Source organism: Nomascus leucogenys, chromosome 15 (assembly GCF_006542625.1).
Source record: "Nomascus leucogenys isolate Asia chromosome 15, Asia_NLE_v1, whole genome shotgun sequence".
NCBI lineage: Eukaryota > Metazoa > Chordata > Mammalia > Primates > Hylobatidae > Nomascus > Nomascus leucogenys.
In genome coordinates this window covers 62,685,900-62,711,350 of record NC_044395.1, presented here as the reverse complement: position 1 = coordinate 62,711,350, position 25,451 = coordinate 62,685,900, and the positions used below count along the sequence as shown (strand labels likewise).

Here is a 25,451-nt window from a genome sequence, read left to right as displayed (position 1 = left end):
TGGAATCTCAGGGAGGTCAGGTAGCCAGCACGTGGCGGGGCCTGACTCCAGCCTGTAAACTGTAAGGCATTTTGGGCTTATCTACTGTGACCACCATTCTCTCCAACATGACACTTGGAGGCTTTAACATGGACACTGCTGGAGCCAAGGGAGCTGGGGCCGGGTGGAAGGGTGCCCCACAGAAGCTACTGGAGGCTCCATCTGTGGGCACTCAGAGTAAGGGCTGGGCATAGCTGAATCGGGCCCCAGGTGATGGGGGAAGGGGAGAAGAGGAAGAGAAGGGAGGGGAGGAGTGAGAAGCAGAAGGGAGGGAAGGAAAGGGAGTTAACTGGGTAGGGCAGAGGAGGAGTAGGCAGAAGTCTTTTCTGGACTGGGGCACAGAGCCAGGGTCACAGGGCAGGTGGTCAGAAGCACGGACATTCAAGTGCAAAGCTTAGGCTGTACCTGTCCTCTTCCTTGGACCAGGCCCTGACCTTAATGTCAGCAGAATAAGCAGCTGCATTAGTGTTAAGAGGGAAGTGGCTGTCAGGGCTGCTGAGATTAGGAAGGCTTAGGAAGTAGGTTCTGAGCTCCATCTGTAATTGCTAGTCTAGAGGTGGTGAAGGAAATTGCAGGGAGTCTGTGGGGGAAGAATAGAGTAGAAGCCCAAACCAAGAGGCAGCAGGCTCTGGAGAAACCCAGGGGGAGGGAGGGCCAGGCTCTCTTTGGCTTGGGAGCTTGAGGGCAGGGCCAGGTCTGCCTGCTTTGGCTCCATGTCCTGAGGCCAGCCCATGCTAGAAGTCCCAAGGCTGCCTACTCTGGGTTAGGATGCAACCAGCCTAGGGATCAGAAACACCTATTCACAGGTCTCTGTGGAGGGAGTGCTCAAAGGGAAGAGAGGCAGCCACTGGCTCGTTCTGGTGGTGGGAACACCTGTCTCATGCCTTAATCCATGCCACATGCCTGGTCAAGTCATTTACCTCGGAGTTGGCACTGAGAGATAGATTCAACTTCCATGGATAAGATATTGATAAATAACACACTGTTTTGAAGTGGAGGTGGGAGGTCTCGACCCTCAGGGTCCTTTTGTGTCATCAGAGGCTGCTCTCAGCCTGGGGCAGGAGCGTGTCCTCCTGACCCCATCAGGTTGTCTGCGGGAGCTGGAGTGGGATTTGGAGGAATATTCTTTACCTGGGGCTTTCCCCCTTAGGCCTGGGCCCTGACTGCCCCTCTTTAGGTCCCTTGGGCCCCAAGGGAAGTGGGGCCCTGGGCCTTGAATGCTCTGTGCTGGTGACTTGAGAGGGAGGCCGGCCTCTGTGGTGCTGGGGAGGGGTGGGCTGGCAGGCTTAGGAGCAGAGATAAATAGAAGGGGGAGGGCTTGTCACCAAGAAGGCGGCACCCACTCCTTCCTTGAGGTTCCCGCATCATTCTGCACCCTCTGAGGCCTGGGAGTGCTCTGCCTGCCCCAGTGGCTGCGTGCTTGCCTCTCTACTGGTTTGCTCCCGAGCGTCAGGAGAGTGAGTGGGGCTGACATTTCCTAAGCTTTCACCGTGTGCCAAAAGTAGGCAAAGCACTTTCACAAATGTCATCTCATTTGATCTTCCTCACAACCCCATGAAGCTGGGGTGATTATCTCTATTTTACAGATGAGGCCACAGAGGCTCAGACACAGCGAGACTGGTCTCTATCTCCAGCTGCACGCCGCTCACAGGCTTTCCTGGCTCTCTCTCTATAGCTGTCCACAGCCTGGGCCAATTCTCTGTGCTCACCCCAAGACCTGTCTCTTCTAGGAAGCCTTCCCTGACTGCTCCAGCCCACATGGTCTTTCTCCATGAAGTCCCTAAATTCAGAGCACTTATTGGCTGTACCTTGTTTTGATCACTGAAAGCAGTAGCCTTGCAATACCTCTAGGGATTTCTTGTGTGGTTAATCACTTCCTGACTACACAAACAGAGGCAAAACACTGAACTTACAGAAACTCTAGATATCATAATATCTAGAGTTAGATAGTTGCTTTGAGGACTGACTGAAGTGACATGTACTTGGGGGTGAAAGCCTGTTGCCCAGCCACACTGCTCACTCTGCACATTTGGCTCCCTCGCTGCCCCCCCCACCCCACTTTTTTTTTTTGATACAGAGTCTTGCTCTGTTGTCCAGGCTGGAGTGTGGTGGCATGGTCTCGGTTCACTGCAACCTGCACCTCCTGGGTTCAAGTGATTCTCCGCCTCAGCCTCCTGAGTAGCTAGGACTACAGGCGTGCACCACGCCCAGCTAATTTTTGTATTTTTTTTTTTTTTAGTAGAGACAGGGTTTTGCCAGGTTGGCCAGGGTAGTCTCAAACTCCTGACCTCAGGTGATCTGCCTGCCTCGGCCTCCCAAAGTGTTTGGATTACAGGTGTAAGCCACCGCGCCCATCCATGGCCCTTTTCTTGTCTTCCTCACGGGGCTTTGTCTGTGGCAGCTGCTCAAGTGTTTGTGGTCTGACAGCCTCAGCCAGAATTACCCATCTCAGAGATAAAGGGGATTCTGAGGGTTCCATTTTGCTGATGGATTTCAAGCATCAACAAAGTTAATACTGGGTGTCACTGTCATCTGGACCAACCTGATCCCGGAGGAGCCAGAAGTCTCATGGTGATTGATCCTCGTCTGCCAGGGGTGTATGGTTGTTAATCTTTCTCTCTGGCAGTTAAGGCACACATGAATTCCTAGCATCCCCACTCTAGTGAAACACTTGTGCACAGATTACAAACACCAATATGATTTTATTCAAACACAGGCAAGAACAATGACCTTCAGAGCTGGGTAAAAACAATAAGTTAAAAGCATGGTTAGAATTTTAGACAATCAGATAAAAAGTTTGAAGGAGGTGATTTCCTCTTCCTCTCCTAATTGATTAATTCAACACAGCATAAAAATAATTTGTATCTATAAAATATCCTTGTTCCCACACAAATGAACTGGAGGTGGCCCTAGGATTTCCTTGACTATGCACAATGCACACAATCTACATGTCCCTCCTCCCCAACTTTTAAGGCAAAAATGGTCCCGCATCTTCAGGCAGAGGGTGGGCTCATGCCAGCAGTCAGCTGTGTCAAGGACACTGGGAGGTGTTTCTCCACCGAAAGATGCCTGCTTGGGTCCCACTTGGGCGCGGATTCCATTTGGTTTCTAGCCTTTGCCTCACCACAGAAGAAAGGAGCTGAAATTCTGGCAAGTGGACACTGGACTGGTTTGGGGCACTCCTCCAGTCTGGGCTGACCGGGTCTCTCGAGGCATCCATGGCCTAGGCAAGTGGTGGTTTCAGGACTGTGACAGCCCTGAAGGAGCCAGACCTGGTGCCTCCTGCAAGCTGGACAAAGCTGAGGGAGGGTGGGCAGCTGTCTCCTTCCCCCAGCCCCTCAGGCTGCGTCAGTCTTTCTGGAAGTACCGAGAAGAAAATATCCGTGCAATCCTGCGGGTTTCTTCCTCAGGCAGGTTGGAGGGGAGCGAGTTAGGTCTGGGGCGACAAGGCCTTTGGGAGAGGGCTCCCCTGGTGGCTTCGCTCTTGTCCTGGAGAGGAAGAAGTCAGCTAGGTTAGCACTGAGGATATGGCACCACCAATGGATGACACTGGTTTCTCTCATCTTTCCGTCCTTTGGTTAATATTTATGTAGAGCTGCCTGGTTTACAAAGTGCTTTACATACCTTATCTTGCTTGACCCCTACCTCAACCCCATATGGGGGGTATATCATTCTCCCCATGTCGTGGATAAGGAAACTACATTCAGGTGGAATAAACGCAAGGTCCCACAGCTCTGAGTAGCAGAGCTGGGATGTGAACCCCAGCCCTGACTCTCTTTCTGTGCCTCTGGAGAAGGAGGGAGCGTCACCTCCAGGATAGGTTTGAATCCTCATCCCTTCTCCTGTTGCATGGCCTTAGACAAGTCATTTGTCCTCTGGGTTTAGTCCCATGTGTGATGCTGGGAACATATCCAACTCTCAGGGAGACGGTGGTGAATAATACACTCTCTTTTTGGCCCTTTGGAGCTCCTGGAGTTGCCAGGTGACATAAAGCACCTACCTACTGCCTGGCTACCAAACTTTGATCTCTCTGACTCTGGCTGACGGGGCATCACTAATTCCGCCTTTAAGATACTTAAACCTGTGGGTTATGGTATCATGGTCCTCTGGACTCCTCCAACTCATTTTTCTTTCTTTTTTCTTACTCCATGTCAGGCTCCTGTGCTGAAGGAACTCAAAGCTATACAGGAAAGCCATCCCAGACAGCTGGCTGAGAGCAAGGCCCTGGGGAAGAAGTGGGGGCCTGAGAGGGGAGGGGGCAGTTCTGAAAGGAGATGGGAGCAGCCTCCACAGGCAAACCCGGCTGACTTCATGGCATGCAGCTTGCTCTTCCCTGCCATCAAGTCCCATGAGCTGAGGCTGTCATAAGCTGAAGGACTATTGAGAGCACGCTATACCACTTCCTGGGCACTGAGAAGAAGCTTGGTGGAGACCCTAGAGACTGGGACTACCTGCCCCCTGCAATTCTGCTCATGAGAAACTGAGGCCCAGCGAGAGTTGCTTCTGGCATCAGTAACATTTGGTTATTCTTTCTTTCATGTCTTCAACCCTTTTTAATACCTACTTGAGAGGGGCACAGAAATAAACAGAACTCTGTTTTAGGCTTTCTCAGCTCAGAGTTAAGTCCGGGGAAGCACAGAGATCTGCCTAAAGAATTAGAATTGCCAGAATGAGATAAGGGGAGTGGAGTCAGGCATCCCTGATCTACTGTCTGGATGTCAGTTTCCCACCCATGAAATAGAAGGGTGGATGGGAAACCTTGAGGGTCCCTGCCAGTCTAGAATTCTAAGTGCCAAGGGAATGTCTACAATCTGGGAAGCTCTCAGTGCTATGAGCCCACAGGCAGCCTTTCCTTATAACCAAGAGCAAAGTGATGCTAGGGCTGGGCTGCACAGCAGAGACTAGAAGATATATCTCCCTGCCTTCTAGGCAGGTCTAGGCTACAAGGGAATAAGGAAACCCACTTTTTGCTGGTGTTTGCAGTTCTTCCTTCCAAAATACAGGAAGCACCTGCACTCCGTGATGCCTCAGGCCAGGGGAGGCCAGTGGGCCATCCTCTGCCTGTTGCTCTCCCACTTCCACACTGGGTGCTCCTGTAGGGCACGGACTGGGTCTGACGCTTGGGATCCCAGTGAGGCCAGTTCCAAGACAGGAGCTTGGGAGCTGCTAGACCAGGGTGGGTGGGACCAGGCCAGGGTAACCACAGGTTTAAACTGGGTGGGGAGGAGACTCTTTATAGTAAGCTTCTTATTCATTCTAGAACCAGTGGTTGTTGGCCTACCATATGCCAGGTCTTTAGTTAAGTTAAACTCTCTCAGGCTCTCTGTAGCACTTTAAGTTTGTGTATATCTTTCTCTACTCCCAAGATCCAAGATGGCTGTTTCCTGAGCTATTTGGGATTTAGGGTGACACAAGTCCCATTCCTGTCCCCCAGCTGTACTGCAGGTAGATTTTCTGGGTCATCAGTTGTATCTTACCTTCCATTTCTTTCTCTGCTACTCTGAAGGGGAAGTAGGGAGATGTTTGTTTTATGAGCCAGATGGGAAAACAGGCCTAAGAGCATAGTATTCTATCTCAAATCCTAAAACCAGGCATTTGTTTCCCCATCTTCTAGAAGAGATGTCTTCTCTGTTCTAGAGAGACTTAGATGAGTCTTGTTCTCCATGGCTGGAAGGGCCAACTACCTCAGTTCATGAAATGACCATAAAAAGACCTCTGTTGGGCTGGGTAGCTCATGTCTGTAACCCCAGCACTTTGGGAGGCCAAGGCAGGGGCATCGCATGAGTCTAGGAGTTTGTGACCAGCTTGGTCAACATAGGGAAACCCTGTCTGTAAAAAAAAAAAAAGGAAAAAAAAAATTAGCAGGGTGTAGTGGTGCACACCTGGTGGTCCCAGCTACTCGGGAGGCTGTGGTGGGAGGATCGCTTGAGCCCAATAATTCAAGGCTGCAGTAAGCCGTGATCATGCTACTGCACTCCAACCTGGGTGACAGAGGAAGACCCTGTCTCAAAACAAAACACCTCTGTTGGTGACTCATCAAACTTTTCAGGAGCCTAAGATCTACTCAACTTGATCAACTCTTATGGACAACAGGCAGATGTGGTTCCTGTTGTCACAGGGCTGCTCAGCTAGAGAGGAGACAGACAATGAGCTACCCAACGATCACAGAGATGAGGCTTAAAGCTTGTGAGTACTGAGAAAATAGCAATTAGTAACAGCTGAGAAAGTCTGGGGAGGCTTCACAAGGAGGTGGGCTCCAAGATGGGCAAGGTCTCAACAGAAGCTGGGTGTCAGGTGAGGTCTTTCATTAGAGGGAAGAGCATGAGCATAGACCTACACCTACTGGCTGGGCCATATCTGCCCTGGAGCTGAATCGTGTGTGGCACCAACCTTCCAGCACTGACACCCTAACCCAATGACCTTGGGGGCCTTATCTGCAAGGCCCAGGCGCAGGAACCAGAACAAGGACAAGGACAGGGCTTGGCTCTGTGTACCGGGCAGGGGTGGGGTGTGGAAGGATAGAGAACTCACACTCAGCAGCATTTTGCTTTTGTTGACCTCAATAGGGTTTAGAAACCATCTTGACTAGTAGTGAAGATTCTTCCCTCATCAGGACTGCTACCCTAACACACAACTCTGGTGGGGTTGGCCAGAGGCGAAATTGGCCGGAGCAGGGATACCTTCAAATGTATTACCCATTCCTCTGAAATACTCCCACACTTCTGGCTGGAGACCTGAGGGCACAAGAAAGTTGTCAGCAGAGCATGTGCTTTGTGGGAGGCAACAACCTTCCTGGGGAGGCAGGAGAAACACACATGGAAGCAGGATCGTCGCAGCCGGAGGGGCTGCAGGTGCCTTGGAGTCTAGACAGCGGGTGTCATCCATGGGGTGAAGTCCCTGGAGCGGGGACTTAAACATGAAGGTGGAATGTGAACAGACGATGGAGAGAGAGTGTATGCCACGTGGAGGCACAGCTTTTGTGAGGAAGGAATTTTCTTTGTTAGGAAAGTGGTGGGGGTGGGATAGGCTGAGCTACAGGTACGGAGAGCAGCTAAGACAAACCTATTACTAGAAGGAGTGGTTGATGCTGGTTGAGGGAAGTTCCAGAATGTCTGGGGGAAATTTGATCTTATTCTTCTTGGACTTCAGCGAGCTGATCTGTAAGGGCCTTCCCAGGGAACAGGGATGGGGTGTTTGACGACTGTACTAGGCTGAAGGACAGAACTGGCTTTCCTGTGGACCGTATGTCAAGCATGGCAGCACGCCAGGGGCTTTCAGGCTGCCCCATTAAATCCTCCCTCATCCATACATGGGACCTGTTCCTTTCTGAGTACCTGGACACCCAGGTCATGAACATGATAGGCCTCTCTGATAATAGATGTGTCTTAAAAGAGCCTTCAATGCTAAAGATCGGACTTTGCTGGGGAGAAAATGGAGCACGTGGAAGGTGTAAGGAGTGCTTTGGAAAGAAAATGTGGGGCTTCCTGGGGCTCTTCAAATTGAGTGGCTAACTCTGCATGAGGAGCTGGTTCTAGTCCTGGCTCTACCACTTCTTAGCCAAGTGGTTTTGGGCAACCCACTTTCTCTTTGGGCCTTGGTTTGTGCATCTGAAAATGGGATCAGGATGAGCAGATAATGCAAGAGGAGCCATTCTACAAACCACAGGCTTATCCCGGCCCTTGGCTCCTTCTCTGGTCTGCAACCTGTGATGCAGCCTCTTCTCCAAAAGCTCTCTCAGGAGGGCCTGGCCCTCTTCTTTGGCCTGGAATGTGATCTGATCCCAGCTACTGTGTTCTAGATTCTCTTCACTCCAGCCCCCAGATGGATTCCTCGAACAGGCCACATGCTCCCAGGGGTTGGTGGGTGCAGGTGCCCCCACTTACCCCTGCTTCCAAGTATCTGAGGGACTTTCTCAGAGGACAGGCAATGGAGTGCAGTGGAAGGGACACTGGTCTGTGGCCCAACCTAACTGTCCCACTCACTCAAGACCAAGACACTTTCTCACTCTGGGTCTCTCTGGGTCTTAGCTTCACTGTCAAGTGGATCTAAGAACTTCTGTTTTGTCTTCTTATCCAGGTTTATGCTGGGTTCAAATAAAATTCAGATATGGCCAAGGTTCTGACCAGGTATAATATCTTACAAAACACAGACGCTAAGATGGAGCTAGAGCCAATACCAGCTGCAGACCCAAGAGCAAAATGAAGCCTTGCTGTTCTCAGACCCCATCCCTGGCAAAGGGTCAGGCCCCAAAAGTCCTGAGTAGAGCTGGGGTACAGCACCTCCTGTACTGGGGTAAGCAGTGCTAGGCCAGGCAAGTTCTCCCTGCCCCAATGTCTTCGCCCCTTCTTTGGTAACAGTGAGCCTCTGGTCTGGGATGAGGGCTAAAGTTCTGTTCTTTTCCACAGTAGCCCCTTTAAGTGACATAAACACTGACTCAGGAGCTGAAAACTGAAAGTAAACAGCTGCCTGGGTCTGGCTGGCTAGGAGGACCTGCCAATGGATTGCTGCATCAGAGGCCAAGTGAGGGCTCAACATAGCTGCCTGCCTTGCTCAACTTTCACCCCTTTGGCTGGCTGCCTTCCCCTGCGGTGGCTCTCAGAGTCTGGCCTGGACTAGAACTTCCTTGACACTACACAGAGCAGCAAACTCAGCAGCCACAAGTAGGAGCAGAGGGGAAGTGAGGACAAGGCACTTAGACTAGAGGCCCAGCCCTGAGAGGCAAATCCCAAATCTGACCTGCTCAGCCCGGCTGCCGCATGGCTCTGGTCTCATGCTCTGAGCTCACCCTCCATGCCTAAATTAGAGGTCTGGTCATGTGGTTCTTATTACCGATATGCTCCCTCCGTGCCACACCCCACCTGATGCCACCCTCTCCTTATTCCAAGAACCCTTCCCGGACAGGCCCGTTCTACAGGGCCTACGTCACTCCCTCACCCTGGGCCTCAGTCTATGCCATGAAGGGGCCTGACTAGGGCAAGACTCCTCAACCCTTTTTTTTTGTTGTTTTTTTTTAAACAGTGCCTGGTTCAAAAGATGATCCTCAATCGTCTGAACCCAAGCTCTGCCAGAGAGAGGGCTCAAAAGTCCAGGTTTTGAGAGGGAAGGGTTAAAAGTTATACTCTTATAAGAAGAGCTCCTGGCTCCTCCTGGACTCTGGCCTCAGAGTGGCTCAGGCAACCTGAGACTAGCATCTGCCCAGCAGAACTATGAGCCCCTTCCTAAAAAGTGCCTGCCACCTTGCAGTCTGGGCCAGGGTGGGCGCCAGCCAATTTTGGCTGTTTCTCCTGACCTCTATACACCCTTGGCCAAGTTGCTTATCTTCTAAAAGCTCTGTATGGCCTTTATCAGAGATACTTTGACCTTTAGGTCTCCTCTTAGGCTCTGCAGAAAGCTAGGGACTTGGTGGCTTAAAGAAATGAGGCAACAGGTCAGGACCTCTTGCTCCAAGAGGGGCAGCTCAGCCATCAGGCCTGGACCACAGGCTGAGAAGAAACCCAGCATCAGGAAGTTCCCTCAGGCCCCCTACTGATCTGATCTGGTGGCTTTGTGGAGAGCTGGGGTTCTCTACCAGGACTAGTCATCTTTCAGCTGCTTCTGGTTTGTGGAAAGGACACCAAAGGATAGATTTTTTTTTTTGACACAGTTTCACTCTGTCTCCCAGGCTGGAGTGCAGTGGCACCATCTCGACTCACTGCAACCTTTGCCTCCCAGGTTCAAGTGATTCTCATGCCTCAGCCTCCCAAGTAGCTGGGATTAGAGGTGCCAGGATAGAAAAATTCTATCCCTTGGTTTAGACATGTTGCTGAGGACCTCAGAAAGTCATAAGCAGAGACAGGACAAAAAAATCAGGCTTGCTGGCACCTCGATCCTTAGTGATGTCTGAAGCGCTATGGTCTGGCTGAGTACAAGTGAGAACATCGGGTGGGAGGGGGTGGAAAACTCAAGGTTTTAAGGGTACCCTCATGCCTGGCCTTGTCTCATACTTCCTGCCTCCTACACTCACTCCTTAAGAATAACAGTGTCTGGCCCGATGCCTGTGGTTAATCCAGGGGCCCATTCATGATGTGGGCAGAGCGTGGGCTTAACGCAGGAAGGCACAGAGCAAGACAGGGCTCACCTCATGGTAAAGAAGTGCCATGTGGGCAGGGCAGGGAGGCCAAGGCTCAGATGACAGGCTGCTTCTTGTCCTTTGCTTCTAATTCTTATCTTGTTTCAGTCCAGGCCCATCTCTTCCCATTTCTGACCATGTCTCTAGCACACAGTGCTTGTACCTTCTGCTGTCCAACTTCTGTTGATTCTGAGGTTTCTTCTTTTCAAATCCACAGCGTGAAAAGCCTTTCCTTTATCTTTGTTGAATTCAACTTAAGCCACCCCACATGGCTCTGTCTTTCTTTTCCTATACTCATTCCCTTTGCTTTACTTCAGTGCTAGTATAGGCAAATGTCACTTGAGGAAATGAGGGGTTTGGAGGCCAGTGCCTTTCCAAGAACTGCAAGCTCCCTGAAGGCAGGGTCCACAGCATGAGGGTCCTAGCTCTTTCAGCATGACAGGCAGTTGGTAGGAGTTGGAGGAACTTAGATATAAGGCTGGCTCTCCAGGGAACTGTAAGTTCCCTGAGGCAAGCTCCTGTCTTCTGCACCTAGCTCAGGACTATGGCTTTGCACATTTGTTAAAAGATGCAAATTTCAAGTTTGAGGTCAAAACTATCTTCCTACTTTCTGGCCTGCCTGTCCTCAGGTCCAGCTCTAGTTCTCCTATTCAATGATGGGAAGTTATTGGAAGGTTCTGAGCAGAGAAGTCACATGATTGAGTTGATGACTGATTTAACATCTTAAAAAGTTAACAGGATGCTGTATGGGGAACGGGTTGCGAGGAGCAAGGGAAGAAGCCGAAAGGCAAGTTAGGAGGCTACTGCAATAATCTAGGCCAGAAATAATGATGGTTGAGACCAGGGTGGTGAGAAGCACATTTCTGTATATTTTAAAGATAGAGCTGCCAGAATTTCCTGTTTAATTGAAAACTGGCATCAGGGAAGATTCCATGAGTTTTGGCCTGAACAACTCAACTAGAGTCCCAGCTACTCAGGAGGCTGAGGCAGGAGATCACTTGAGCCCAAGAGTTTGAGGTTGCAGTAAGCCGAGATCATGCCACTGCACTCCAGTCTGGGCAACAGAGGGAGACCCTGTCTCAAAAAACAAACAAACAAACAAATAAACAAACAAAAAACACCACCCCCCTCCAGAATTCAGCTGTACCCTTTAATCGAAATTGAGAAGACTGAGGGGGAAATGGATTTGGGAATAAAATCTGGAACTCAATTTTGGACACGTTAAATTTGAGACATCTATTAGATATTCAAGTGGAGATGCTGGGTAGCCAGTTGTAGAGTTACAGTTGTAGAGTTAGATCTGGGCCAAGTTAACCACTGGGAGTCTTCAGCATATATAAGAAGAAGCAGGGGAAATGAGGGAGACCCAGCAAAGAAGGCAGAGCGGGAGCAGCCAGTGAGGGAGGAGAACCCAGAAGAAGTGATGTCTTAGAAATAAGTGAAGAAAGTGTTCAAAGGAGAGAGATCAACTGTGTCACATGCTGCTGAGAAGTCAAATAAATTGGGCACTGAGATTTGATAATTGACTTAGGAATATGGAAGTTTTTTTGGGGTTTTGACAGGCTTAAAAAGTGTTCCCTCTGCCAGTGGTAAAGTGGGGTAAGGTCTGATTAGAGTGTGATATTACACTGGCTACAGTGTAGAGAATGAATGGTGGCGGAAAAGTGTAAGTGAGATTGGTTAGAAATAGTCGGGGGGGCCAGGCGCAGTGGCTCACGCTTGTAATCACATTACTTTGGAGGCTGAGGCGGGCAGATCACTCGAGGTCAGGAGTTCGAGACCAGCCTGGCCAACATGGTGAAACCCCATCTCTACTAAAAATACAAAAATTAGCCGGGCGTGATGGCACACGCCTATAGTCCCAGCTACTGGGGAGGCTGAGGTAGGAGAATTGCTTGCACTTGGGAGGCAGAGGTTGCAGTGAGCTGAGATCGTGCCACCGCACTCCGATCTGGGCAAGAGTGAGACCCTGTCTTGGGGAAAAAAAAAAAAAGAAAAGAAAAGAAATAGTGGGGAGATGATTGGGCTAGACAGGGCAGGGTGAGAAGTAAGTGATTCAAAAGATGCCTAGGTGGCAGAATTAACAGGCCTTGGCGATGTGGATCTTGGCTGTGGATCGTGGGGGATAAAGGAGCAGGGATGAGAGAAACTTGTGCTTCTGGCAGGAGTAACTACATGGATGGTGGCTGAATTTCCTGAGATATGGATGCAAGTGGCAGAGGAAGTATGCAAAGGAAGATGACAAGCTCAAGTTTTGGACAGAGTGAACTGTTTGTGACAAGACGTCTAGGATGCAGTTGGGTCCATACGTGTCTGCGGCATGGGAGAGAAAACTAGACTGAAGATAAGGATTTGAGAGTCATTCAAAGTCATATCTGAAGTCATCAGAGTGATTGAGATATTACCAAGAGAGAAAATCTACAGAGCAAAAGACACAGTCTGAGGAAGACAACATGTAAAGCAAATGACTGCCGTTCTCATCGTCAACCTCTCTCCTCCCCTGTACGGAAGTTGATAAAACTAGTTTGTCCATCAGTAGCTAAGCAAGCAGAATCACAAATAACTTTTAACAAAATCAGGAAGCTGTCCCAGTAAAGAGTTACTTCATCACAAGAGGGAACAGAAAGCAGGGGCAGCGGAACTTGCTTCATTTATAATGAATTTGGAACTGCAAATGGATCGCTGTGCCACAGTCCTGCTAAACCAGCCATCGTTCTCACCCCTTTTCTTTATGCAGAGGCGACAGCCAGAAGTTGAGGTAGCATGGGGTAGGAATTACGGGCTGGCCCCTATACTCTACCTGTGTGGCACTCGGTATTCTACAGTACAACCACCCTGTGAGGCCTGATAACCCCATTTGACAGATGAGGAAGCAGACTCAGAAAAGTCCAAAGATCTGACAAATGTCATACAGGATCCTGTATCCACTCTACTGTGGGAGGAGGGAGGGGAAATCTGTTTCACAGACGCTTCCAGGGGAGACTGGGAGGTTCCTTGGCTAAGGTATATCGTTTCAATGTGGAGTGAAAGATCAGGTCTTGTCTTTGATCATGTGGGGAAACCAGAGCAATCAATCCAGCAATTACGAGCCCTCTCGTTTCAGGGATGGGCTGTTAGCCCTGACCCGGAAGCAGATCAGCTTTAGTATAGCAGTCCCAGGACAGTGGTTGAGAAGAGCCCTGCAGCCTCTCAAAGTGCTCCTCTTCAGTTGTGAGGGCCAAGGCTGGCCTTAGGAGGAGGCAGAAGAGATGGAATTCTCAAATGCGGATACAGGACAGGGATCCTGCCCTTGCCTTCCTCCCTCTCACTTAGAGCTGCTGACTGTGCCTGAAGCATCACTGAGAAAACAGGAGCCTCCATCAACTTGAAACCCTACCACCAATCTCTAATCCTGTCTGCTTTAGCACCCATCTTCTCTGCCTTCCTTCATGATACTGGGTGAGTTTTCTTTTTCCTCTCAAAAGGCCAATACCTACACATGTGCTCTAAAGCCCACGCCCTTTCTTTTCCCCCTCTCCTTTTTCTCTCCCGCTCCTGTGTCTTCCCCTTCTCCCTTTCTCTATGGGATCACTGCATTAGCACATAGAAAGCTGCAGCCTTCTCCTATTAAAAAACAAAAACAACCTCCCTTGGTCTCACCTGTCCTATTTCTCTGCTCCATATTCACAGCCTAATTTGTGGAAGGAGTTGGTGTCTCCATCTTGTTATCATTCAATCACTGTATAATTTTAATGACATGGGATTATGTGATTTCTTTGTACAATATACCAATGAATCTATGTAACAACAGTAAATCATGAAGCACAAGAAAATGAACATCTGTAAACCCACAACCCAATCTAAGAACCGAAACATCTCTAATACTGTTGAACAGATCTTTATGTTCCTTCTCCCGTATCCCATTCCCCTGCTTCTATCCCATTCCCTACCTCCACAACTATGAACACTGTAATCAAACTGTTGAAAACTAGAGATAAAATCAAACAAGAAGTGAATAAAGGTCATGTTACATTCAGTGCAAGAGCAATCAGAACAATGCTTCTTATAAGAAACAATGGAGGACAGAAGACAGTGGAAAGGCATCTCTAAAATGCTAAAAGAAACAACAAAAATTCAAGTTAGAATTCTATATCCAGTAGAAAAAAATATTTCAAAAATAAAGATACTTTCAGACAATCGAAGCTGGATAACCAGTTACCAGTAGGTCCACACTATGTGGAATTCCAAAGAAGTTTTTCAGGCTGAAGGGAAATGGTCCCAGCCAGAAATGAGGATGTGAAGAAGAAATGCAGAACAGCAGCAATAGTAAGTATGTGGGTAAACAAAAAAGACTATTTTTGTCTCAAGTTCTTCAAAGTGAGGCCTTTTTAATAAAGGCCACAAGATGATGGTGCTCCTCCTCAAATAATATTTCAAAATTAAATCTAAAATAAGTATAAGAAAATCAGTTGATGTTGTGATTTATCCCATGGTAACTATTTCAATCTTTTTAAAAAATGTAATTCTTAAAAATGTTTTCCTCTTAAATTTTGGTATCTCTACTTGCTAGTGTCCTAAATACATAAATGATCTTATTTCTTAGGCCATCCAGCGCTGGCTGGCAGCCAGGAGCGTAAGATTCTGAGAAAATGTGCTGCAATAACCCATCAAGTAGTGAGAGAGGCCCATCACTAGCCAGGATGACTAACCTCCCCGGGTTTCCTGCATTCTGGGTTCCAGTGCTAAAACTGCGACAGTTCTGGGCAAACCATGATGACTGGTCACCCAAACCAGGACCCAGAATGAGGTCCTAAGGACAGAAGTGGCTCTGAGAGCAGCAAACAATGGAATGTTGTTAAGGGCAACAAAGAAAAAAGGCTGAAAAGTATTATCTTCTCAAAAGTAGACTTGCTCTTTAATTGAAGTGGAAATTCTTATTTCTCCTTCTCCCATACTTTGTATCTAGTATTTAATAGACCAAAGACATACAGCAGGATACTTCTGGACTGACCCCATTTTTCATTAATGTGGCCTCTGGGAAAGCATATAAAATGTATACATGCTAAAATCCAGCTGGCTAGAAAAATGTACCATAAGTCAAATGTCATGATTTTCAGGTGGTGTAATAGAAGAACATAGAGTTGTGAGTCAGAAGTTTAGATTCAGGCCGGGCGTGGTGGCTCATGCCTGTAATCCCAGCACTTTGGGAGGCTGAGGCAGGCGGATCATGAGGTCAAGAGATTGAGACCATCCTGGCCAACATAGTGAAACCCTGTCTCTCTACTAAAAATACAAAAATGCCCCTAGGAGTAAAAATATTTAGTATTTTTACTAAAAATACTAAAAATGCCCCTAGGAGATGGCGCATCACAAAGGCAAAAACACAAAAGCAGAAACAGCAATACTGCTTGGAAGGTGAGGGATGGCCATTCAAAGCGGCCCAGAGACCTTTCCTGTGGGGCATGACTCACTGACACTTCATCCAAGACTCAGAGAGGCCTGAAGACTTGTCTAATGTCACACAGGGACTTGTATCCACTATACTGTGGGAGTAGGGAGGATAGGAGGGCTGGAGGGAAAGGGAGCTAAGAGGGCCTGCTTTTTTCCTTTAGGGTAATTCTCACCATCATCCTATTAGGTACGAATTATTAGCCTGACATTACTTATAAGGAAAGTGTGTCTCAGGAAGGTTGAGTCTCTTGCCTAAGATCACTTACTAGCAGATTCAGTATTTCACTCCATGGATGTCTTGCTCCAAAGCCTGGACACAGCCCTGTGACCCCAGCATAAATGTGATGGTTGTGTGTGGGAAATGCAAGGGAAAGCACAGAGAGGAAGGAGATGAGCTGGTGACCACAAACCAGAGTAGGAAGAAAGGCCACAAAACTGCAGATCTTCCTGGACAGGACTGACATCTCTCCTCCCCTATGAGAGGATTTACAAACCTGATAAAAACTGAGATGTAGCCTGGGCAACATAGTGAGACCCCGTCTCTAAGAAAAAAAAAATTAGCTGGTTGTGGTGGCATACACCTGTGGTCCTAGCTACTCGAGAGGCTGAGGCGGAGGATCGCTTGAACCCAGGAGTTTGCAGGTGTAGGGAGCTGTGATCATGCCACTGCACTCCAGTCTGGGCAACAGAGTGAGACCCTGTCTCAAGGAAAAAAAAAAACAACCAACAGAGATATGTGGGAACTTAGAATAATTCCTGTGCCAAATACAATGAGACATCTTGAAATGGTGCTGAGGAGGTTGGAAGAGGATGGGGGAAAGGAAACTAGTAAGAGGATCAGACATCTGATGCGTCTCTTTAGGACTGTATCCCAGGACTAGAACTTTAGGACTACAACTCTCAGGATACTTCTGGACTCACCCCATTTTTCATTAATGTGGCCTCTGGGAAAGCATATAAAATGTATACATGTTAACTGCTAAGTAAAATCTAACTGGCTAGGAAAATGTACCATAAGTCAAATGTCATGATTTTCAGGTGGTGTAATAGAAGAGCAGAGAGTTGTGAGTCAGAAGTTTAGATTCAGGCCGGGCGCAGTGGCTCACGGCTGTAATCCCAGCACTTTGGGAGGCTGAGGCAGGCAGATCACGAGGTCAAGAGATTGAGACCATCCTGGCCAACATGGTGAAACCCTGTCTCTACTAAAAATACAAAAATTAGCTGGGCATGGTGGTGCACGCCTGTAGTCCCAGCTACTTGGGAGGCTGAGGCAGGAGAATTGCTTGAACCCGGGAGGCAGAGGTTGCAGTGAGCCGAGATCACACCACTACATTCCAGCCTGGCGACAGAGTAAGTCTCAAAAAAAAAAAAAAAAAAATGTAGATTCACTTACTGGTTGGGTGACCCTGGGTAAGTGACTCAGCCTTTCTGCATCTCAGTTTCTTTATATATACACAGAAATAGTCATAGCTTGTATGTCGGTATGTGAAGCTCTGAGCCTCAGTTTCCTCATTTTATTTTTTATATAGTCTTGCTGTGTCACCCAGGCTGGAGTGCGGTGGCGCCATCTCAGCTCACTGCAACCTCCACCTCCTGGGCTCAAGCGATTTTTGTGACTCAGCCTCCCAAGTAGCTGGGATTATAGGCATGTGCCACCATGCCTGCCTAATTTTTGTAATTCTTAGTAGAGATGGGGTTTTGCCATGTTGGCCAGGCTGGTCTTGAACTTCCTAGCTCAAGTGATCCCGCCACCTTGTCCTCCCAAAGTGCTGGGATTACAGGTGTGAGCCACCGTGCCTGGCCTAGTTTCCTCATTTTAAATAGGCATAATGATAGTATATTCCTCATCAGATTGCTAAATTTAATTAGTTAATACAAAGTACTTGGAACAGTGCCTGGTACATGCTAAGCACCACCATAACTACCATCTTTAACACAGCCTCCTCAGAGAGACCCTGTTCTTTATCACAGCACCTGGTACTCATCTCATCAGTCTATAAATATTTTATTTTTTGTTTATTATTTGTGCTCCATGAAGAACGGGAATTTGTCTGTCTTATTTGCTATTATATGCTCAGTATCCAGCATGACACCTGATACAGGGTAGGTACTCAAAAGCAGTTATTATTATTGTTTATTTTCTTGCCACTTGCAAGAAAGGTCAGGTGCTGTGCCAAGGCAGAAAAGAGAAGATGTGGGATTTGTACCAGAGTTCCAACCACCTAATTCAGCTGAATGAATAGTTATGAGGTGTTTTGTAAATGGCAAATAGTTGTACGACTGATATTATTCTCCTCATCCAGATCTTACTGTTGTACTCCCGTAAGGTTGCATCTCCGCTTCTATCTACCTGCTTGGTGGGGACTCCCACAGCACTCAATACACATTTCTTAGCTGTCTCTTGCTTTCATGCTTCTGCACAGCCTTTTTCTTCCCCATGTCAGTCTTGGCCGACAATGCCCTGCTCTTGCACATTTGCTCTTCCTCACTTTTTCTGAGCTCCCTGCCCACTGCTGGGCCCACAGAATATGCTCAGTACAAGCTTGAGGAGTGACCCCTGTTGCAGCCTTTCCAGGAAGATGACCTGGGGCAGCTCTGCATTCTGTGCACCCTTCTGGGGAAGAGATGATGATAGAGAAGAAAGGTCAGTTGGCCATTCTTTTACCTGATCTGTTGTGGCTGCTGGTGGCAAAGTTGCTGAGAGTGACAGCATCCGCAGGGAAGCCTCCAACTGCTGGGGAGGCAAAAAGAAGTTGGGCACCACAATGGGCCCTGGGCTACAATGATAGTTAAGAGACAAAAATACCTAGAAGTCCACCCCTCTTTCAGTGGAGGCCAGCATCTCCACTGACCATTCACTCTGCCCCACTCATGTTTTTCCCTCAACTATTCTTGTCCATAAATTCTTTGCTCGCTGGCTCCCTCTGACTGGAAGGCTTGCCCACTCCTAACACATATAAGTTTTTTATGGATCAGTTCAAATCCTGCCTCCTCTAGGAAGCTTTCTCTTAATCTTAGCCCACAGTGATCCCTCCTTCCTCACATCCTAGAGCAGTCTGCAACACAGGAGAATGCTTAATTATTTAGTCTGATATGATTATTTTCCTCAACCTTCCCTACATTTCTCAATGGCACAGACAGTTTCCTTCTGTTACCTCTACTTCCTGAAAGCCCCTCAGGAGGCTGGCAGGTAGCAGGCGTTGAATGATTCTTGCCTAAGGGCCTGCTGGTTAGAAAAAGACCTATTAGAAGTCAGTCAGAGGATGTGGGGATGGGGATGTGGCTCCAGGGGGTAGTGCCTTAGGCTGCATTTAGTGAAGGCCTGTTTGCCTATTTTCTCTGCTCACATCAAAAATGAGAGCTCTGCATCAGGGGCTGTCCATGACGGGACATGTCCTCACGTCAGGGACCAGTACAGCTGGTCCAATCTGGATGTGAGCCCTAGAAGGCAGGGACTGTATCTTGCACTTCTTCTCCGTATCTTCCTGAGGTACTCAGTGCTGTGTTGAGAATAGGGTGCTCCACAGGTATTTTTTGAATCAAATCACTGATTCAGTTTAGTTGAACTCTGAAGGGGGTAAAGAGGGGACTATTTTGATGTTCCAATTTTTTGTTTCTGTTTAATAAGTATGGTTCTCACTCCAATTTGCTTACCACATTTTCTATTTTATCGTCGTTCTTCTACATTAGACTCTAAACTTCAAGAAGGCAGAGATGATCTGTCTTTTTCATAACCATATTCCTGTCGCCAGTATAGTACCTGGGAGACAGTAAGTACTCAATAAATATCTTGTGAATGAATGAAATGCATTGATTTCTTGCTTTGGTTCAAGTCCCTGATTTTTCTGCAGAAAGGTGGGGGAGGAATGGAGATCCCGAAGGGAAAGATCCTTTGACCCCAGGCCTTCTGCAGAGGCCCAGGTGAGGTAGGATCTATTTGCTGTTGCTGAAACTGCTGGGGACTGCCAGACAGCCAGCTGATGCTGTGGGGAAGAACTTTGCTGTGAGGTGTCAGGGCTGGCTCTGAAGCATGGAAGTCTCCTTCCCAGCCCATTGCCTCATGTGTGCTTTAGGGTCCTGCTCCAACGGCCACTTTCTCCCACCAACTTTTATTTTATTATGTTTTTTTGAAACAGGGTCTCACCACCGTTGTTTAGGCTAGAGTGCAGTGGCGGGATCATGGCACACTGCAGCCTTGACCTTCTGGGCTCAGGTAATTCTTCCCCTTCAGCCTCCAGAGTAGCTGGGATTATAGGCACATGCCACCACGCCTGGCTAATTTTTGTATTTTTAGTAGAGATGGAATTTCACCATGTTACCCAGGCTGTTCTTGAACTCCTGACCTCAAGTGATCCTCCCACCTTAGCCTCCCAAAGTGCTGGGATTACAGGTGTGAGCCACTATGTCTGGCCTCATGAACTTTTAAGTTCCTGTTCCTCAGTTCATAAAAATGTTCGTTTCCCATTTAGGGAAAAAAACCAAATAAACCCCTGACCTTGCATTGTCTTCTAGTTACCACCCAGCTCTCTGTCACTTACTAGATGGATAACTTCAGGAAAGTTCACCTTTTGTGCCTCAATTTCTCCATTTTTAAATGTATTAGTACTTACTGTTTTGAGGGTTAAATGAATTTATATATGTAAAGTGCCTAGAATGGTGCCTTGATAAATGTCAGCTATTCTTAGCTCCTCAGTTTATGTGAAAAAGTTGCCTGATTTCACTGTCCTCACAATTAGCTCCTTTGACTAATGAAGTTCGGCTTCCATTCCCACCACTGTAAGGTCCTCCTTAACACTAAAACCAGTGATACACGTCAGCCACATTCTCCCGGACCTGCGTGCAGCGTCAGTGCTGACCACGACGTCCTGAAACTCTGCAGCATCTGCTCCCACGGCACCTCTCTCTGCTGCTTCTCCCACCTCCCGACCAGCTCTCCTCACCTCCTTTGTGGGCATGCCCTGTCCTGCTTCTCCTTTGCACACTGGAGATGCTCAGAGTCTGCCTCTGTGTGTTTGGTTCCCCCTTCCCAGGCTCTTCTTGCTGCCCTCGTCGATTCCCAGAGATGCCTACCTTTATGGCTGAGCTCAGCCCTCAACTCCAGGCCTGCATCTCCTCCTGGATGTCCTACAGGCACATGCCCCAAATGGCAATCTGCATCGTCTCCCAAACCTGTCTATGTGCTGTTTCCTATCCAGTAAATGATATCACCTGCCTGGTGACTTGTAACAGAAACCTCTAATTACACTTTCTATTTCCTTTGTCTCATCCCCTGCCCCTCTGTCTAATCCTCTCAGATCTGTTCCCCTCGTCTTCATCATAAAGCAGTCTATACTTCAGGTCAGACTTTCTTCATCTCTTATTATTATTGCAAGTGTCCTAACTAGCCTCTTTGCTTCTAGTCTTCCCTTACTTAACCTGCCCTCTACAAGGCATTGGGTGACTTCTTTTCTCATATGTACATCTGACCATACCACACTCTTGCTTAACAGTGAACACTATTCATGTACCAGGTATTGTGCTCGGCAGTTTACATGATTATTCTCATTTTCACAACAACCCAGTAAGTACTATTATCACCTCCATTTTACAGATGAGGAAAGTGAAGTTTCTTTGCTTTAGGATAGAGTCCAAGTACCTCAGCCAGGCATAGAAATCCTTTAAGATCCAGGCCCTGCCTCACCTCGCACCATCCCCTCATCCCTGGACTCTAGCCACAGTGAACTACTACCCACAGGCAGCCTCCTTCACTCAGCGAGGCCTCTGCACACACAGTTTGTTCTGACTAGAACTTTTCCTTGTCTCTATTGCACAATGCCTATTCATCTATAAGGTCTGGCTCTCCTGTCTCTCTTACTGGGATGGCTCCAACTAGAGTTAGGGCAGCTCCCTCCTCGTGGTCCCTCGCGTTCTGTCCACGTCTCATCACAGTACTTGGCAAAATAAACTGTCAGTATCTATCTACTTGACTGTCTCCTATCTCATAATGGGAACTTCTCGAGGTAAGGTCTCATTCAAACCTGTCCTTGGCACCCAGCACAGGGCCTGGCACGATTTATTTTTGAAAGAATAGTCAGGAAGGCCTAAGTTAAAGCAGCACTTAGGGTCTGGGCACATGTGGCAGCTCCTCCATCAGTCATATTCTGAGCACAATTAATACTGACTGCAAAGGCAGCAACATCACGGGCCAGGATCCAGGATGGGCAAGGCCAGGGAGAACTGCACACGAGGAGGTTTATTTTCAATGCTCAGCCTCCAGCCATTGCATGCTTTAATCCTTTCCTAAGCCCATTCTCCCACCCCTAGGTTTTTCTCTGATCTGCATCAAGAATCATACTATGTGGTGTGTACAAATGTTTTCACTCATTTGGTTTTCTCAACAATGTTGTGAAACTGTGATAGTTTAATCCAATCTACATTTACCAATCCCTTCTCTGTGTAGTGCTAGGTCCTGAGGATGCAGAAAAAGACATGGTTCCTGACCCGGGGAGCTTATAGTTTGGTGGGTAAGGGATTTCCGCCTCCATTTTATAGGCGAAGAAATGGGCTCATAAAGATTAAACTATATGTCTATAATCACAAAAATAATTTTGTGGGTCTAGAAGGGTCAAAGTCGGGCTCCCTGACTTCTAGTAGAGGAAGATCTCTAGTCTAGTAAAGCAGCCTGCTTCACCTGCCAGCCATACAGTATTCCCTGCTTGCTGGGATAGCAGGTGAGCTGATCTGATCAGCTGGTTAGGCTACAGGTGTGAAGGCTGTAGATGGTCCTAAGTGGTTTCCTTTCCCCATAACATGCCAGTCTGTGTTTAAAAGGAGGGAGTGGGGAATGTCAGGTGCCCCCTGTTCCCATCAACAGAACCTTATTGGGGTCTTGGCAAAGTCCATCTCCATGGTGCCTGTTTAGTAAGCGCCATCACTTGCTTTTTTAAAAAAATTTAATCTGGCCAGGTGCGGTGGCTCAAATGCTCTAATTGCAGCATTTTGGGAGGCTGAGGCAGGAGGACTACTTGAGGCCAGGAGTTTGAGACCAGCCTGGATGACACAGCAAGACCCCAACTCTTAAAAACAATTAGCTGGGTGTGATGGTGCATACCTGTAGTTCTAGCTACTTGCAAGGCTGAGGTGGGAGGATCACCTGAGTACAAGAATCTGAGGCTGCAGTGAGGTATGATAATATCATTGCACTCTAGCTTGGGTGACAGAATAACCCTGTCTCTTAAAAAAAAAAAAAGTAGGCAAGTCACAATAACTGAGCATCAGTTTCCTTATATATGCAAAATAGGGATGATACCTACCTAAAAGACTTGTGATGACTGAATGAAACATGTACATAAAGTGCTAAATGGCAGGGATTTCCTTTCCTCTTTCTCTAGACCCTCTGCTTCTCTTTCAACTGAGATAAATAGTCTCATTCCTTAGATCCCGAGCCTTGCCTTTAGGTGGTAAAATACCCAACAGATTAATTGGATAAATCAGGGTAGACTAGGCTAATGTGCTACCAATGCCTAAACCCAGTTCAAGGCATTATGTTTCTGAGGGCTGGTGTTAATGGTAAAATTGTAGCACCTGTCATGCAGGTGGGGTCTTCTGAAGGAATGGTCTTCCCATGCCCCCCCAGTGCATTCCATGAGGGTGGCCACTTGCTCACACTCACACTAGGCTAGTCTAAGCACCTGCATCCAAACCACTTGTAGGAAATGCCAAAGGATACAGCAGGAGGCTCTGCTTTGTGGACGTCTCTGATCCAGTTGTCACCTGCCTCTGCCTGATGTCAGAGGAGTCGATGGGTGGTCCCTTATGGTTTTTCCTTCTGCTCTGGGAGGCTAGATTTAGCGGCAACTTCTTGAAGCTATCAGCAGAGTCACTGAGCTCACTGGTGGCAGCTTCATTCTCAGCTGGGGCCTCTGACTTGGGCTCCTTGTTCTGATCTGCCTGTGGTGAGCTCCATCCAACAAACGTGCTGCTCTGCTGAGCTCCTGAGAGTGTCGGGCATGGGATGGGCTGAGGGTTAGCTGAGGCAGACTCACCAACCCTGGCCTTAGAGCCCTCACACTCACAAGCAACAAGACTTTGGCTAGGAGAACCCTGCCTAGGCAGGTGGGGGTTGACAGCCCTTTCTGGGCTGGAGAGAAAGCTACTTTTGACCGTAAGCTCCTCTCTGCAGAAAGGCCCTGGAGAAGGACAAGAGGGGCCTTCCCTCTGCACCTCGTCAGGCTGAGGGCTGATGACCTCACTTTTGTCTGATATGAAACTAGACCAAGGGCTAGTTTTGTCTGTCACCGTGGTGATCTCATTTAAGGTCCTGGGTTCAATGATGTCTTCTTCATAGTCCTCATCACTGTAGGCTGGGCCTCCCTCAGTGTCTTCACTGCCCTGCATTCTTGTAATGGGTACTGTATGCCTCAGGGACTCATGGAGCATTCTTCCTCCATTTGAAGCCTCTTCGAGAGGAGGGGGTGGTGGGGAATCTGTGCCCTTATCTGGAGCTCTTGCCAATGGCTCATCTGGCATTGTGCATCGTTCTTGCAGTGCCTCTGTGTCCTGAGCATCTGGGAGGGTGGTGGCCTTGTTGCTTCTACTCCTGGCTCGGTGAGAACTCAAAGCTGCTTGCGAATCCCTGGTGATAGTCTGCAGATCTGAACAGCAACACATATCACTCTTATTACAAGGTAGGGCCACAGACCCCTCAAATTTCCCACACTAGCCTCTTGCTTCAGAAGCACTCTGGCAATCAGACTTTGAACAAGCCATAAAGAAAATTAGTCCACCCACGATTCAGTGAGACTATATTCAAGGTGGTACAATTTTTAGTACTTTATTCTAATATCAGAGGACCAGAATCTAATCTATAGTTGTGGATACATCTGTGGAAATGCTTTCAGAGACTATCTGCTCATGCTCAGGAATCCTTGGGAGCTGGGAGTCCTGGTGGGCATGTTCATGCTTCCAGTTACTTCAATAACTACCTATATTAAAAATCAAAATGAGAATCCACTTATTTACCTATTCGATGACAGTTATTAAAACTACCCATTTTACTTGGAAAATAAAAGCAAGGAAATATCTATCATCCACATGATAAGGCAGGGAAGATTTACACAGAAAATAGAAGCAGCAGGGTATGCTGGAAAGAGCATAGGCTTTGGAGCTGGTCAATCTTGGGTTCGAATCTCTGTTGTCACTTGTTAACTTTGTGATCACAAGCAAACTATCCTCTCTGAGCCTATTGATCTGTACAGTGTAATCAACACCACCCACTTCATAAGGTTACAGTAGAGAATACACGAAAGAAATGGGCATACACTGTGTGGTGAATATGTAACCACTTAATAAATAGAAGCTACTAGTCATCTCAAATTATTTTTGGGATGGAATGGGAGTGAATCAATTAATAAATAGACCCAGTAAATGATACATGTTTGCAAGATTATTTGAGAGGAGAAAATTAGGAACTGAAGGCAAATTTGATTCCTGGGGAATAGGGGTCACATCTCTCTCACAGCACCTAACAGAGGGCTCATTCTACAGGAGGTGCTGGCTGTTTAATATTATACATTGATGATTTTCAGGCCTCAAAGGAATGGGTAGATAGGCGAAAATGGAACATTACTACCTGTAAATAGGAATAGGCATGGGGAAGCATGTTTAGTTGATCCTAATCCTTTGGCTTGAATATGCTTTCTGTCTCAGAGCAGTCTTCTTGCTTTTTATAAACCTGCCCAGCCTTCAAGGCCATGTTCTATTGGATCTCCTCCAGGAAGCCTTCCCAGATTCACGAGTTAAATAAGATTGCTATATGGCTTTGTTCTATAAGGAAGCACTTAAGAATATGACACTGTGTAATTGTATGTTTACCTCATCAGACTGTGAGCTTCTC

General features: G+C 47.7%; 1 protein-coding gene across 5 annotated transcripts in view; it reads right to left on the bottom strand.

Moving 5' to 3' along the window:
- Nucleotides 1–2,721: 2,721 nt before the first annotated feature.
- Nucleotides 2,722–25,451, bottom strand: part of C2CD3 (C2 domain containing 3 centriole elongation regulator) — a 165,879-nt gene continuing 143,149 nt past the window's right edge. For all 5 annotated transcript variants that reach the window (XM_030829768.1, XM_030794500.1, XM_030794498.1 and 2 more), the window contains 3 exons: nucleotides 23,286–24,210; nucleotides 18,243–18,354; nucleotides 2,722–3,528 (listed from right to left, as the gene is read on the bottom strand). In XM_030829768.1, the coding sequence (XP_030685628.1) occupies nucleotides 3,388–3,528; nucleotides 18,243–18,354; nucleotides 23,286–24,210 (1,178 nt within the window). In that variant the 3' untranslated portion in view covers nucleotides 2,722–3,387. The remainder of the gene's footprint in view (nucleotides 3,529–18,242; nucleotides 18,355–23,285; nucleotides 24,211–25,451) is intronic.